The sequence below is a fragment of the Hemiscyllium ocellatum genome, chromosome 47 (assembly GCF_020745735.1).
Source record: "Hemiscyllium ocellatum isolate sHemOce1 chromosome 47, sHemOce1.pat.X.cur, whole genome shotgun sequence".
Taxonomy (NCBI): domain Eukaryota; kingdom Metazoa; phylum Chordata; class Chondrichthyes; order Orectolobiformes; family Hemiscylliidae; genus Hemiscyllium; species Hemiscyllium ocellatum.
Genome location: NC_083447.1, coordinates 8,489,780 through 8,504,276, shown reverse-complemented (window position 1 = coordinate 8,504,276; position 14,497 = coordinate 8,489,780). Strand labels below are relative to the sequence as shown.

At 46.4% G+C, this 14,497-nt stretch overlaps 1 protein-coding gene across 1 annotated transcript; it reads right to left on the bottom strand.

Annotated features, from left to right (window-relative positions):
* Nucleotides 1-875: 875 nt before the first annotated feature.
* LOC132836623 (adenosine receptor A1-like) lies at nt 876-1,934 on the bottom strand. The gene has a single exon (XM_060856015.1). It carries the CDS (start codon nt 1,932-1,934, stop codon nt 876-878), a length of 1,059 nt encoding a protein of 352 aa, XP_060711998.1.
* Between the last annotated feature and the right edge of the window lie 12,563 nt (nt 1,935-14,497).

Genomic DNA, 14,497 nt, shown 5'->3' with positions numbered 1-14,497 from the left:
TGATTCCAGCCTCGGGTGACTGACTGTGTGGAGTTTGCACATTCTCCCCGTGTCTGTGTGGGTTTCCTCCGGGTGCTCCAGTTTCCTCCCACAATCCAAAGATGTGCAGGCCAGGTGAATTGGCCACGCTAAATTGCCTGTAGTGTTAGGTGTATTAGTCAGAGGGAAATGGGTCTGGGTGGGTTACCCTTTGGAGGGTAGGTGTGGAATTATTGGGCCAAAAGGCCTGTTTCCGTGCTGTAGGGAATCGAATCTAATCTAATCAAAACTGCACATAATACTCAAGGAGTGCCCTCACCAAGGCCCTGTATAACTGCAGCTAGACATCCTGACTCCAATCCTCTCTCTATGAAGGCCAGCATGCCATTAGCTTTCCTCACTGCCTGCTGTACCTCCATGCCAACCTTCAGCAACTGTTCCACCATGACACCCAGGTCTCATCCCACCTCACCTTTCCCTCAACTGCTACCGTTCAGTAGTCCCTGCCTTCCTGTTTTTGCCACCAAGGTGGATAACCTTGCATTATATCCCATTTGCCACATATTGGTCCCCTCAGCCAGTCTGTCCAAGTCAGCCTGCAGCCTCTTAGCATCCTTCTCACAGCACACACCTCCCTGGTCCCCAGTCCAAAGGAATCAAGGATATGGGACAATTGGGATGAGTGCGGTAGTTATGTTGGTGCAGACCTGATGGAACTTCTCTGCCCTTTATGAAGCTACAAAGTGTGACCTCTGAGCACTCGCGGTCCATGAGTCCTGACCACCAGAAACGTTCAATTCAAACGGAAACAGAATTGACGAAACAGAGAGTGTCTCAACTGAGAGGGTGCCAGGTCACTGGGTCACGCCAGCCCTTGGGAGTTCCTCTCCCCAGTCCTACAACCCCGGCAACGCATTGTTCCGATTCCTGAAAGTTTCAGCTGTAATCATCACGGTCAAGTTCGATTTGGAATACTTCCCGAAGAGTGCGGGGTAGGGGATGCATGAGGAGACCTCCTTGAAGGCTTCCCAGAAGGCCTTGATCCTGAAGACGTAGATGACGGGGTTGATGACTGAGTTGAAGTGGGACAGAATGACCATGGCCAGCATCATGGACCTGGAGACGTCGCACTCTGGGCAATAGAGTCTGATGCAGTGCAGGATGTGGATCGGAATCCAGCTCAGGGTGAAACAGAAGAGGACGATGAAGAGTGACATTGCCGTCTGGAGTTCCCGACAGATAATCCTCCGGCGTTTCTCCTCTGCGCTGATGCCGACGTGTCTCTCGGCTATCCTCCGGATCTGCCGCTTCACCTCGAAGAATATCTTGGCGTAGATGACGAACATGGCAAGGAGGGGCAACAGGGTGCAGCCGAGGAAGTTGAAGTAGACCATGTAGCTCTCGTCGATGACAACGTTGAAGAAGCAGCCTCTGTTGGAGACCCGCACCTTGCGCCATCCCATCAGGGGCACCAGCCCGATGGCTACGGCCAGCACCCACGTCGCGGCGATGGCCAGGCCGGCGTTCCCGGGCGTCACCAGGACCGGGTAACGGAAGGGCCTCAGGATAGCGATGTAGCGCTCCACAGCGATGGTGAACATGCCGAAGATGGACGCTTGAGTGAGGACCAGCAGGGTGCACAGCATGAGGACGCAGAGGTAGTAGCTGCACCGGGGTAGGCCGACGTCCGTCAGCAGGGCGCACGGGATGGCAATTGCCCCAACCAATATGTCCGCCACGGCCAGTGACACCAGGAGGTAATTCGTCGCTGTCCTCAGCTTCCTGTTCCTGGCCACAACGAAACAGATAAAGACATTCCCGAAAACAGCAAGGAAGGCGGTTAATGCCTCCGCAATAAAATATCCAACGTTGATGGGCAAGGAAGGGTTGGTGCAATTGATCTCACTCTGGGACAGGTTTGACACATTCCTGACATAACCTGCCAATCCGTCCATAGTGAAATGAGAAATTCCTCTCCGCGTTGACTCCTGCCTTAATTCCTCATGGCTCCTCGGTGGTTTTCCAAATAGCTGTACAGGACGATTTGGGTCGTTCTGTTTTGCCCTTGCAGGGGGGTGAAAAGGGTACAACTTTAGAAGGATGGAACTCCCGCTCTGCTCATTGAAAGTTCACAACATGGAGGCGGGCGGGGGGAGGGAGGGGCGCCATTCAGCCCATTGTTCTGTGGTTACCCAGGAGCTGTCCAACCTAATCTCACCTTCTAAGCAGTAGACTATTATCCCCTTAGGTCACTGCTCGTCAAGGAGACATCCCAACTAATTTTTCATGATGGGAACAGGTAATTAATTGTAAGCGTGTAAGGAGTTTATCATCTTTCTTTGATAAGGGAAAGCAACATTCAGTCAGAGAATTCTTTTATGTTATTCCCCCTTTAGTTCACCTTCAAGGACAATTGAATTTTTTCATCAAATCCCTACAGTGTGGTGAGAGGCCCTTTGGCCCTACAAGTCCACACTGACCCTCTGAAGAATATCCCACCCAAACCCATTTTCCTACCCTATTACTCTACATTTACCCCTGACGAATGCACCTAACCTACACATCCCTGAGCATTATGGGGCAATTTCCCATGGCCAATCCACCTTAACCTGAACGTCTTTGGACTGTGGGGGGAAACCGGAGCACCCAGAGGAAACCCGCAGGGAGAACGTGCAAACTCCACACAGACAGTTGCCTGAGGCTGGAATTGAACCTGGGCCCCTGGTGCTTTAAGGTAGCAGCGTTAACCACTGAGCCACTGTACCGCCCTTTTACAATGTCCTTCCAGTGACCAGTCTCTCATTGTGGTTTCTGAATGTTATCTGGCATGGTGTCCTTACAAAGATGCCCAAATCTTATCGGCATTTAACAGGCCCACCGTGCCTACAACTTCCAAGATGACGGGTTGACAATTGAAAAGTAAGGAATTATGATAAATCTGTATTGAAGTTTAGTTTGATCACAGTTAGAGACCTGCCAGTGCAGAGGAGAGTTATTGGGATACTAAGGGTGGCACAGTGGCCTCACAGCACCAGGGACCCGGGTTCAATGCCAGCCTCGGGCGACTGTGTGGAGTTTGCACAGTCTCCCCGTGTCTGCGTGGGTTTTCTCCGGGTGCTCCGGTTTCCTCCCACAGTCCAAAAGATGTGAGGTTAGGGTGGATTAGCCGTGCTAATTGCCCCATAGTGTTCAGGGATGTGCAGGCTAGGTGGATTAGCCATGGGAAATGTAGGGATTACAGGGATAGGGTGGGTCTGGATAGGATGTGCTTCGGAGGGTTGGTGTTGACTCAATGGGCTGAATGGCCTGCTTCCACACTGTTGGGATTCTATGATATTGCCTGGTCTGGAGGGTTGTAGTTTTGAACAGCGATTGGACCGAATGGGGCTGTTTGCCTTGGAATAGAGACGACTGAGAAATGGCAATATAAGACCAGAAGACATTGGTGCAGAAATTAGGCCATTCGGTCCATCGGGTCTGCTCTGCTGAATCATGGCTGATAACTTTCTTAACCCCATTCTCCCGCTTTCTCCCCATAACCCTCAATCCCCTTGACAACCAAGAACCTATCTATCTCCGTCTTAAATATACTCATTGACCCGGCCTCCACAGCCCTCTGTGGCAGTGAGTTCCATCCATTCACCAGTCTCTGGCTGAAGAGGTTTCTCTTTATCACTGACATGATTGAGATGTAAAAGATTACGAGGGTGATGGGTAAGGTCAACAGGAAGAAATACTTCCCCTTGGGAGAGGGCCCAAAGACCAGGAGATAGAGTGTAAAGGAGCAGAAGGCGTTGAGGAGATTTGAGGGAACATGTTTTCACCAAGAGGTTGGTAGGAACCCAGAACTCACTGCCTGAAAAAATACAGCTGTTTTAACCCTTGAAGTGGCATTTTCGATAACGCAGCACGAATTATATACCTCAACCACATTTAACATATTGTTCCGTCCAATTATTTTTCAAAAACATATTTATCTCAATGTAAATATACTTCATTGTTTATTCAAAAGGCCACATGAATTATCACTGATTCAATTTCGAGTCAATTTCTCCTCCAGCACCATTATGTCCAGGGAGGGTGGAAGTGAGAAGGCTGTCCCTCGTTAAGTTTTATTAAAGGCAAAGTTGAATTATTATTTAAGTGTCAATAAAGTGTAACAGTGTTGTGTATAACTCCTGCATCATGTCTCTATTACTTAATGTGCGTTTTTACATTGACTATACGGACCTCTTGCTTGACAGACACATTCCTGGTCCCGAAGGTACTGGTTACTGAAAAGTTTACTGTCATTAAATGTGTATTTTTAATGCTAAGATACACAAGGCTTTCCTGAAGAAGGGCTCATGCCCGAAATGTCGACTCTCCTGCTCCTTGGATGCTGCCTGACCTGCTGCGCTTTTCCAGCAACACATTTTCAGCTCTGATCTCCAGCATCTGCAGTCCTCACTTTCTCACACGAGGCTGTAGTCAAGAGTGTGGCGCTGGAAAAGCGCAGCAGGTCAGGCAGCATCTGAGGAGCAGGAGAATTGATGTTTTGGGCTAGAGCCCTTAACCAGGAAAGGCTATGGACCAAGTGTTGGGAAATGGGATTCTAAGAGTTAGCTGACCATAGCAGACTCGATGGTCCGAAGGACCTGTATCTCTGACTCTATGACCCTGAATGTATTGAGCTCTGGCCACTATTTATAAGAAGAATATTGAGGTCCTGGAGAGGGTATGGGGGTGATTTACCAATGTGAACACAGGAAATAAATAGAGCTGGACCTTCGGAGAAAATTTCCAGGCTCAGCCTCTACTCTCTTGGAAATAAAGGCCAGGAAGGGGGTGGAGAGTGACCTAGTGGAGGTCATTAAAATGCTGAAATGTTTCGATGGTTTGGAGACAGAGAGTTTATCCTCATGGTATAAGATAGGCTCCAGGAAATTCCCATCGGCAATCCAGCAGTATTTACCCAGAGGGTGGGGAGAAGGTGGGACTTGCTCCCACAGGGAGTGAATGGTGTGTGTTTAAGAGGAAACTGGATGGGCAGGTGATGGGGAAGGGAATAGAGATGACAACAGAGATTGAGAGGACGGAAAAGGGGAAGAGGTTTGTGTTTTTTAATTCATTCACAGATACATGAACAAGGAAAGGTTTGGAGGGTGTGGGCCAAGTACAGGCAGGTGAAATAGTTTAGTTTGGGATTATGGCCAGCACAGATTGGTTGGGCCGAAGGGTCTGTTTCCGTGCTGTGCAATGCTACAGAGCTAGTCCCAGTGAGGGTGAAACAATCATCAATGTTCACTGATGTCCTTTCGGGAAGGAAATCTGCCGTCCTTATCCCAGTCTGGCCTACACGTGACTCCAGACCCACCGAAATGGAGATCAACTCTTAAATACCCTTAAATGACCCAAGTAAACCATTTGGCTCAAGGGGCAATTGGGGATGGACAACCACTACTGATCTAGCCATATCCCATAGAAGAACAAAGAAAAATATCCAGATGTTTGGGGCAAGATGTGGAAACTGAAATGGTCCTGCATTGATATAGATCCTTTCACACACTTAGGATGTGCCAAAGCAGTTATAAGGAGTCATCACTCTTGCTGTGTTAGGAAACACTGCAAGTTCACACTAACAGTATTGTGATAGCAAGCTAATAATCCGCTCTCAGTGATTATTGTTTGAGGGATACATAGTGGTCAGAATACAAGGGCAAACTCCAATGATAAAAATCACACACCAGGTTATATTCCAACAGGTCTAATTGGAAGCACTAGCTTTCAGAGCGCTGTTTCTTCATCACAACCACCTGATGAAGGAGCATCACTCCGAAAGCTAGTGCTTCCAATTAAACCTGTTGGACTATAACCTGGTGTTGTGTGATTTTGAACTTTGTCCACCCCAGTCCAACACTGGCATCTGCAAATCAAAACCCCAATGAAATAGCCTACAGGATATCCACTTGGGAGGATAGATAAGGATTCAGTTGTGTAGTGATTATAATGAGGTCAGTCAGGTGGACCTCATAGAATCTGAGTTCCCTGACTGGGGCTGTTAATCTGGTCCAATCAGGGAGCCCGGGCTGACAGATAGAAACAGGAGTGTCAGGGGTCCTGTTCACTCTGAGAGCTGGCTCAGTGTTAAAGATTTTCCACGTGTGAATAAAGGATGATGGGATATCGCCCTCTGTGGAGTGACTTTGAGTTTAATGTCATACTCAACGGTCCCGACTGCCCTGGTTAGTGAATGTAGATGGATAGAGTGAGATTTTAATCCACAGCCTTCTGTCCTGGAGGTGGGAATGTTTCCCATTGAGTCACAGGGCAATCCCGTCGACTGTGTACCTGTTATACCCTCCTTCTCCCCAGCACCCAGCCTCAATCTGGATGGCCACAGAACAAAGTCAAACTCAAAAAATGAAGGGCTTATGCCCAAAACATCGACGCTCCTGCTGCCTGACCAGCACTTTTCCAGCACCTCACTTTTTGACTCTGATGTCCTGTGCTCACTTTCTCATAGAACAGAGTCAGTTAACACCCAGAGCAATCAAATCTCTGAAAGGAAATCCCCATTAGCCCTGGTCCTACATAGATGCTAAATTAAGGCAGAGTCTTACGAGGGCATCAGGCTGCTCTCTTGTTAGATGGAGAGAGACTTGGGGGTGGTTCTAGTCACAGACTCAGGATGCTGTAGGCAAGGGGAGAGGTTGTGGGAGAGTTCCTTCAGGTGGTCTCAGCCAACCTGAGAATTGAACCACACACTGTTGGTATTACTCTGTATTGTAAGCCAGCCATCCAGCCAACTGAGCTAACCAGCCTCTGGATTCTACTCCCATCATACCTGAACCAGAGTGAGGTCATATTACAGCTGGACAGGACATTGGTTAGGCCATTTTTGGAATATTGCGTGCAATCCTGGTCTCTCTCCTATCGGAAAGATGTTGTGAAACTTGAAAGGGTTTAGAAAAGATTTATAAGGAAATTGCCAAGGTTGGAGGGTTTGGGCTACAGGGAGAGGCTGAATATGCTGGGGCTGTTTTCTCTGGAGCGTCGGAGGCTGAGGGGTGACCTTATAGAGGTTTATAAAATTATGAGGGGCATGGAAAGGGTAAATAGACAAAGTATTTTCCCTGGGGTCCGGGGGTCCAGAACTAGAGGGCATAGGTTTAGGGTGAGAGGGGAAAGATAAATAAGGGACCTAAGGGGCAACATTTTCACGTGTATGGAATGAGCTGCCAGAGGAAGTGGTGGAGACAATTACAACATTTAAGAGGCATCTGGATGGGTATATGAAAAGGAAGGGTTTGGAGGGATATGGGCCAAGTGCTGGCAGGTGGGACTAGATTGGGTTGGGATATCGGCATGGGCGGGTTGGACCGAAGGGTCTGTTTCCATGCTGTACATCTCTATGACTCTAAATTAAGGGCATCTCACTGCTTTCATTACCCAAGCGCCTCCCTCCCAGAGGGCTATTTCCAACAGGTAAGGGGTGAACTGAAATTGCAAAATTGGTTGAAATTAATTTAAGTGTGCGGCAGACGGAACAACAAGTCTCTTACCTGCAGTTAGTCTAAACGAAACAGCAACATACACAGCATCTGGCAAGAACTCATACCAGACACAACTTCCTTCTAATTAACTGGCAATCATTCCCTGATAAATTTGCTTGATTGCGTCAAGTTCTTGTTAATGTGTAACGGGTGCAGGGGATAATGTAATCTGATCAGACTGCTCCGGTGACACATATAAACAATGCAAACTTTGATCTAGAGCACGGTGACGACTTCGATTAGATTGCCTGTTTGAAAGCTATCCTGGAGATCCATTATTCTCTATAAATAAACACCAAATATGAAATCGAATTCTGAAAATACACTAAAGCCGATTGTCCCTCCCTGTACTTCCAGCAAGTTCTATGCATAAATTATCCAAATACCTTCAACAAATTTGAATGGGTAACTCATTGCTGAATCTCAGTATTGCTTTACATACCCTGAACTCCTCATTAGATTCTAGTCTGTAACTCACTCCCAGGTATCTGTTATTCTATATATAAACCTCCTTAACCGCTCGATTAGATTCTAGTCTGTAATTCACTCCTGGGTATCTATTATTCTATATATAAACTCTCTTAAACCCTTGATTAGATTCCAGTCTGTAACTCACTCCCAGGTATCTATTATTCTGTATATAAATCCCCTGAACCCCTCAATTAGATTCAAGTCTGTAACTCACTCCCAGGTATCTGTTATTCAATATATAAACCCCTTAAACCCCTTGATTAGATTCCAGACTATAACTCACTCCTGGGTATCTGTTATTCTATATATAAACCCCCAGAACACCTCGATTAGATTCCTGTCTGTAACCCACTCCCAAGTATCTTTTATTCTATATATATAAACACATGCACCTCTTGATTAGATTGAGACATGAACTGTGAAGCAAAATATAACAAAGGATTTTGGTTACATTGTATTTCCTACAGTTGAGAATATCGCTATCAAATGTATAAAGCTGTCTGTCTCCTTTGAACATCAGCTCTTCTCCTGATTAAATGAACAATATAAACCTACCGAAAGTTAAAGATACTGGCTGGGATGTTGCTCATACAGTGAGATGGCTTGTGCTTTCCTGTGTTGCCTGGTGGAACACTGGTTATGTTACTGAAATAATGGTTATGTTACTGGAGTACGGGCTATTGGTTATGTTACTGAAATAGTGGTTATGTTACTGGGATATTGGTTATGTTACTGGTGCTCATAGTCTGAATAAATGATCTGCAGGCAAGAATTCAAATCCAACCACAGCAGCTGGAGGAAATTAGATCCAACCTAGGACATAAATCTAGAATCATGAGAAAGATCTGAGTAATGGTGACAATGAAACAGTCTGATTGTCTTTAAACCCCATCTGCTTGACTAATGTCCTTTTGGGAAGGGAATCTGCCTGGGTTACTCATGCTGGTAGTGATGTTGCTCATTGCTGTCTGCACTGGTCACTCAGTTCTTGGGAACCACCAACCTCTGAACGCAATGGACAATGAGCAGCAGTGACTGAATGAACAACATTGCACCTTAATTAGTCAGTTCATTTTAACTGGTTTGTAAATAGTTTCTCTTTAGTTATCCATCAAAGCCCCCCAGTCTATTCTCTGTCATCTACAAACTGATGGGAGGTGTCAACAGTGCTATCACATGATATCTAATCAACAAGAACCTGCTCAGTGACGCCCAGTTTGGGTTCTGTCAGGAACCTCACTACAGCCTTGGGTCAAACATGGACAAAAGAGCTGAATTCCAGAGGGGAGGCGAGAGAGACAATCCTTGACATCAAGGCTACATTCAACCGAGTATAGCATCAAGGGGTCCTGCCAAAGCTGGTGTTAATGTGTATCAGGGGACAAACTCTCTGCTGGCTGCAGTCATACCCGGCACATAGGAAGATGGTCGTGGTTGTTGGAGGTCAGTCCTCTCAGCTCCAGGACATCTCTGCAGGAGTTCCTCAGGATAGTGTCCTAGACCCAACCATCTTCAGCTGTATCATCAATGACCTTCCCTCCATCATAAGATTCGAAATGGGGATGTTCGCCGATCATTTCAAAAGGCTTTGCCTCCAAGCCACTCACCATCCTGACTCAGAAATGTATCGCTGTTTATCTAGTGTTGCTGGATAAAATCCTGGATTCCTTCCCTAACAGCATTGTCGCTATACCCTAAGGACGGCCACGGCGCAAGAAGCAGCTCATCACCACCTTCTTCAGGGGCAATTATGGATGGGCACTAAATACCCAACCGGGCAAAGAATTAGAAAGCAGGTAATTAGATTAGATTACTTACAGCATGGAAACAGGCCCTTTGGCCCAGCAAGTCCACACCGACCCACCGAAGAGCAACCCTTCCAGACCCCTACATTTACCCCTTCACCTAACACTATGGGCAATTTAGCATGGCCAATTCACCTAACCTACACATTTTTGGACTGTGGGTGGAAACCAGAGCACCCAGAGGAAAACCCACGCAGACACGGGGAGAATGTGCAAATCCACACAGACAGTTGCCTGAGGTGGGAATTGAACCCAGGTCTCTGGTGCAGTGAGGCAGCGGTGCTAACCGCTGTGCCACCATGCCACCCCAATGCCAGCACAGAAGGCACAGTGGGCCTGTCCAGGAAAGGCTGATGCAGAGTTAATAGCGTGTGCAGACCCCTGGATATGGGAGACCCAACCCCATCACTGTCTCAACAACAGCTTTCCAACCCTTCTTTACCCTGGATCACGCCAATTAGTTGCCTGGGGCATATTGACCGTCTAATAAACAAGGCGTCATAAGTCGACTCCTTTAAGAACCTCATGGTAGGGACCCAACCTCTGGACCAGAAGGGCTGCATTTTGAGTCTCAGCCGTAGTGCAGGGATGCCGTAACGACTCGGAAGAGACTGATTAAAAGTTAGTGCTGAAAACGTGTTGCTGGTTAAAGCACAGCAGGTCAGGCAGCATCCAAGGAACAGGAAATTCGACGTTTCGGGCATAAGCCCTTCATCAGGCATAAGCCCTTCATTATGCCTGAAACGTCGAATTTCCTGTTCCTTGGATGCTGCCTGACCTGCTGCGCTTTAACCAGCAACACATTTTCAGCTCTGATCTCCAGCATCTGCAGACCTCACTTTTTACTCACTGATTATATGTTAGCCCCTGTTTATGGAGGGGGTTCTCTGACTGCGCTGTGCTCTCGCATCTAAAGTAGGCAGGTAAAATCGTCAAGGTGGTGTGATCAAAGTCAGCCGCTGCTCAGCTCAATGAAGCTCATTTCGGGTGCGGTTTTAATGTGGAAGTAATGACAGTGTTTAACACAAACACTCTGCAGAATGGCCGCAAAAAAATGATAACAATTCTGCAATGCAAGGGAGGCAAAAATAGCGATTGCTGGAAAAGCTCAGCAGGTCTGGCAGCAACACTGGATGCTCTGTCTGCACAGATGCTAGATTAGAATGGTGCTGGAAAAGCACAGCAGGTCAGGCAGCATCCTCCTGCACAGACGCTGCCAGACCTGCTGAGCTTTTCCAGCAATCGCTATTTTTGCCTCCCTTGCATTGCAGAAGTTATTATTTTTTTGCAATTAAACCTGTTGGACTGTAACCTGGTGTTGTGTGATTTTTAACTTTGTCCACCCCGGTCCGACACCGGCATCTCCAAACCATTCTTATTTTATTGGCCACTCTGCGGGGTGTTTGTGTTGGACACAATCTTGGTTGCCAGACCTGCTGAGCTTTTCCAGCAATTTCTGTTTTTGACTCTGACTGACAGCATCCACGGTTCTTTCGGTTTTTCTGTTGTGCGACATACAAAAGCTCCCCCACTAGCCCTGAGGAAAATCTGTTGCATTAGTGGAATTATTACCGAATTTTCAAATGCATTTGCACAGAACGTCCCCTGGGCCACTTAGGGGTGGGCGGGATATCATTATTTTTGAGCATGTTCTCTGCTGGGTTTGCTTTCCTCTGACTTCGCCATCTCACCAAGTGTACTGTTCCCCTGTTAGTCTGTTGATTTTTGAGTGTTTTGCCTCCTGCTGTTTTCTCACACTTTATCCTGTCATTTGACAGTCAAATCGAGGCATGGTATCCAAATCAGAATGCACTTCACCTGTTCCCTCTCTCATGCCGTGAGCAGACAACACAATGGTGAGTAGGTCGGGTCACCATAGTCTGACCGCACCATAGGGCTGCTTGCTCATTAGACAGAGAGAGAGACAAAGAGAGAGACAAAGAGAGAGACAGACAGAAAGATAAAGAGAGACAGACAGAGAGAGAGACAGATAGAGAGATGGATAGAGACAGACAGAAAGATAAAGAAAGACACAAAGAGAGAGACAGACAGAGATAGAGAGAGACAGACAGAGAGAGAGACAAAGAGAGAGACAGACAGAAAGATAAAGAGAGACACAAAGAGAAAGACAGACAGAGAGATAGAGAGAGACAGACAGAAAGATAAAGAGAGACACAAAGAGAGAGACAGACAGAGAGATAGAGAGAGACAGACAGAGAGAGACAAAGAGAGAGACAGACAGAAAGATAAAGAGAGACACAAAGAGAGAGACAGATAGAGAGATAGAGAGAGACAGACAGAGAGAGAGACAAAGAGAGAGACAGACAGAAAGATAAAGAGAGACACAAAGAGAGAGACAGACAGAGAGATAGAGACAGACAGAGAGAGAGACAAAGAGAGAGACAGACAGAAAGATAAAGAGAGACACAAAGAGAGAGACAGATAGAGAGATAGAGAGAGACAGACAGAGAGACATAGAGAGAGACAGACAGAAAGATAAAGAGAGACACAAAGAGAGAGACAGACAGAGAGATAGAGACAGACAAGAGAGAGACAGAGAGACAAAGAGAGAGAGACAGAGAGAGAGATGAATAGGGAGTGGTTGTTTAACCTGAGGCTCACCACTCCTCAGGTGAGTGGGGGGAGAAGAGTCCTTCATGGTAACCACTGTAGGTATACATTATTTGGAGGTGTTGGTGTTGGACGGGGGTGTATAAAGTTAAAAACCACACAACACCAGGTTATAGTCCAACAGGTTTATTTGAAAGCACTAGCTTTCAGAGCGACACTCCTTCATCAGGTAACGAGTGGACGAGGATCATAACACACAGAATTTATAGCAAAAGTTCATGCAATTAAATCATTCAATATAAAACCTTACTTACTTCATTGACTGGAAAGTGTTTTGAGATATCTGACAGTCAGGAATAGGGCCAAATAGATGCAAATCTGACTTTTTTTAAAACAACAGAGAAAGAAGCCTTTTTCTTTATTCATTCGCAGGATGTGGGCATCACTGGCTAGGCCCAGCATTTATTGCCCATCCCTAATTGCCCAGAGGGCAGTTGAGAATCAACCACATTGCTGTGGGTCTGGAGTCACGTGTAGGCCAGGCCAGGTAAGGATGGCAGTTTCCTTCCCTGATAGACATTAGTGAACCAGGTGGGATTTCCTGACAATCGTTTCATGGTCATCATTAGATTCTTATTTCCAGATTTCTATTGGATTCAAATCACTGGGATTCTGCCGCATTGAATTCCTTGGATCCAGGTAATCAGGGTCACGTCAATGGAATTGATTGAGAGTTCATCAAACGAGTCCAGTTGAGGTCAGAGGGTCCAGTTTATAATTACAACAATTTAAACAGTGTCACAGACAGCAGATTTATCTGCAGGCTTGAGTCTCCCAGTGTATCACTGTGCTTGGCATTGTCTCCAGTACCACACTGTAGGGTAAGGTGCTAATCACTGGGATCCTGTTACATTGCTTTGTTTATTATCCATCCTCTAGCACGCCACGCCACTGGATTTCACCCGGAGAATGGGGAGCACATGGATCTCACCACCACAGGGGGGCATTGAGTTGAATAACATGGATACGTTGAGGGGAAGCTATAGTGGTATTGGAGACAATGCCAAGCACAGTGATACAAGTGGGAGACACAAGCCTGCGGATAAATCTGCTGTCTGTGACACTTTGTTTAAATTGTTGTAATTATAAACTGGACCCTCTGACCTGAGCTAGACTCGTTTGATGAACTGTCAATCAATAGGGAGCTTCCATTGACGTGACCCTGATTACCTGGATCCAAGGAATTCGAAGTAGTCCGATATTCCAACATGGAAATGTCGGGGCAGAATGGACTCAGTCGGAATGTCTGGCTGAGCTGAACAAAGGTTGTTCACTCTCTTTGTTCTCTCCAAGTTCAGTTAGCAGCTGCTTAGATACCCGATGACTGCTTTATCATTCTATGAAAATCAGCTTTGATGATTCATGTTTTAACTTATCAAAGGACTGCTCTTTCTCTGTTATTGAACGGTGATCTACCTTTTCCCACTTACTGACCTTCTGCATCCGGCTTCTCTCTCTATATTCTTTTGTCTTAAGATCAGACCCTGGTTTCCTTCTGTGATTGAACACCAATAGTGCAATTCGCATGATTGGGATTGTGAGTGTGAACATGCATGTCAATGTGTGTGAATATGATTGTGCATGTGTGTGAATGTACATGTGTGTAAACGTGAATGTGTGAACATGCACGTGAATGTGATTGTGCATATGTGTGGATGTACATGTGTAAACATGAGCGTGTGTGAACATGCATGTGACTGTGCATGTGTGTGAATGCACGTATGTAAATGGGAGTGTGTGTGTGAAGGTTTAGGTGGATTGGCCATGCTAGATTGTCCCGTAGTGTCCAGGGATGCACAGGCTAGGTGGGTTAGCCATGGGAAATGCAGGGTCACAGAGATAGGGTAGGGGTGTTCCTGAGTGGACTGGTGTATCCCGTTCCTTAAAGGTTTCGACTCGATGATTTGGAAGGCAAATGAAATGGTGGTGTTTATTGCAAGGGCAATGGAATGGAAAAGCAGAGATGTTTGGCTGAAGTTGTATAGAGAATTGATGAGGACACATCTGCATCGTCCTTACTTCGGGAATGATGTAACTGCTTCAGAAACAGATCAGAGCACCTTCACTCCACTGATT

Coding starts and splice junctions, on each gene's coding strand:
- LOC132836623 (XM_060856015.1), bottom strand. CDS start 1,934: ATGGACGGATTGGCAGGTTATGTCAGGAATGTGTCAAACCTGTCCCAG.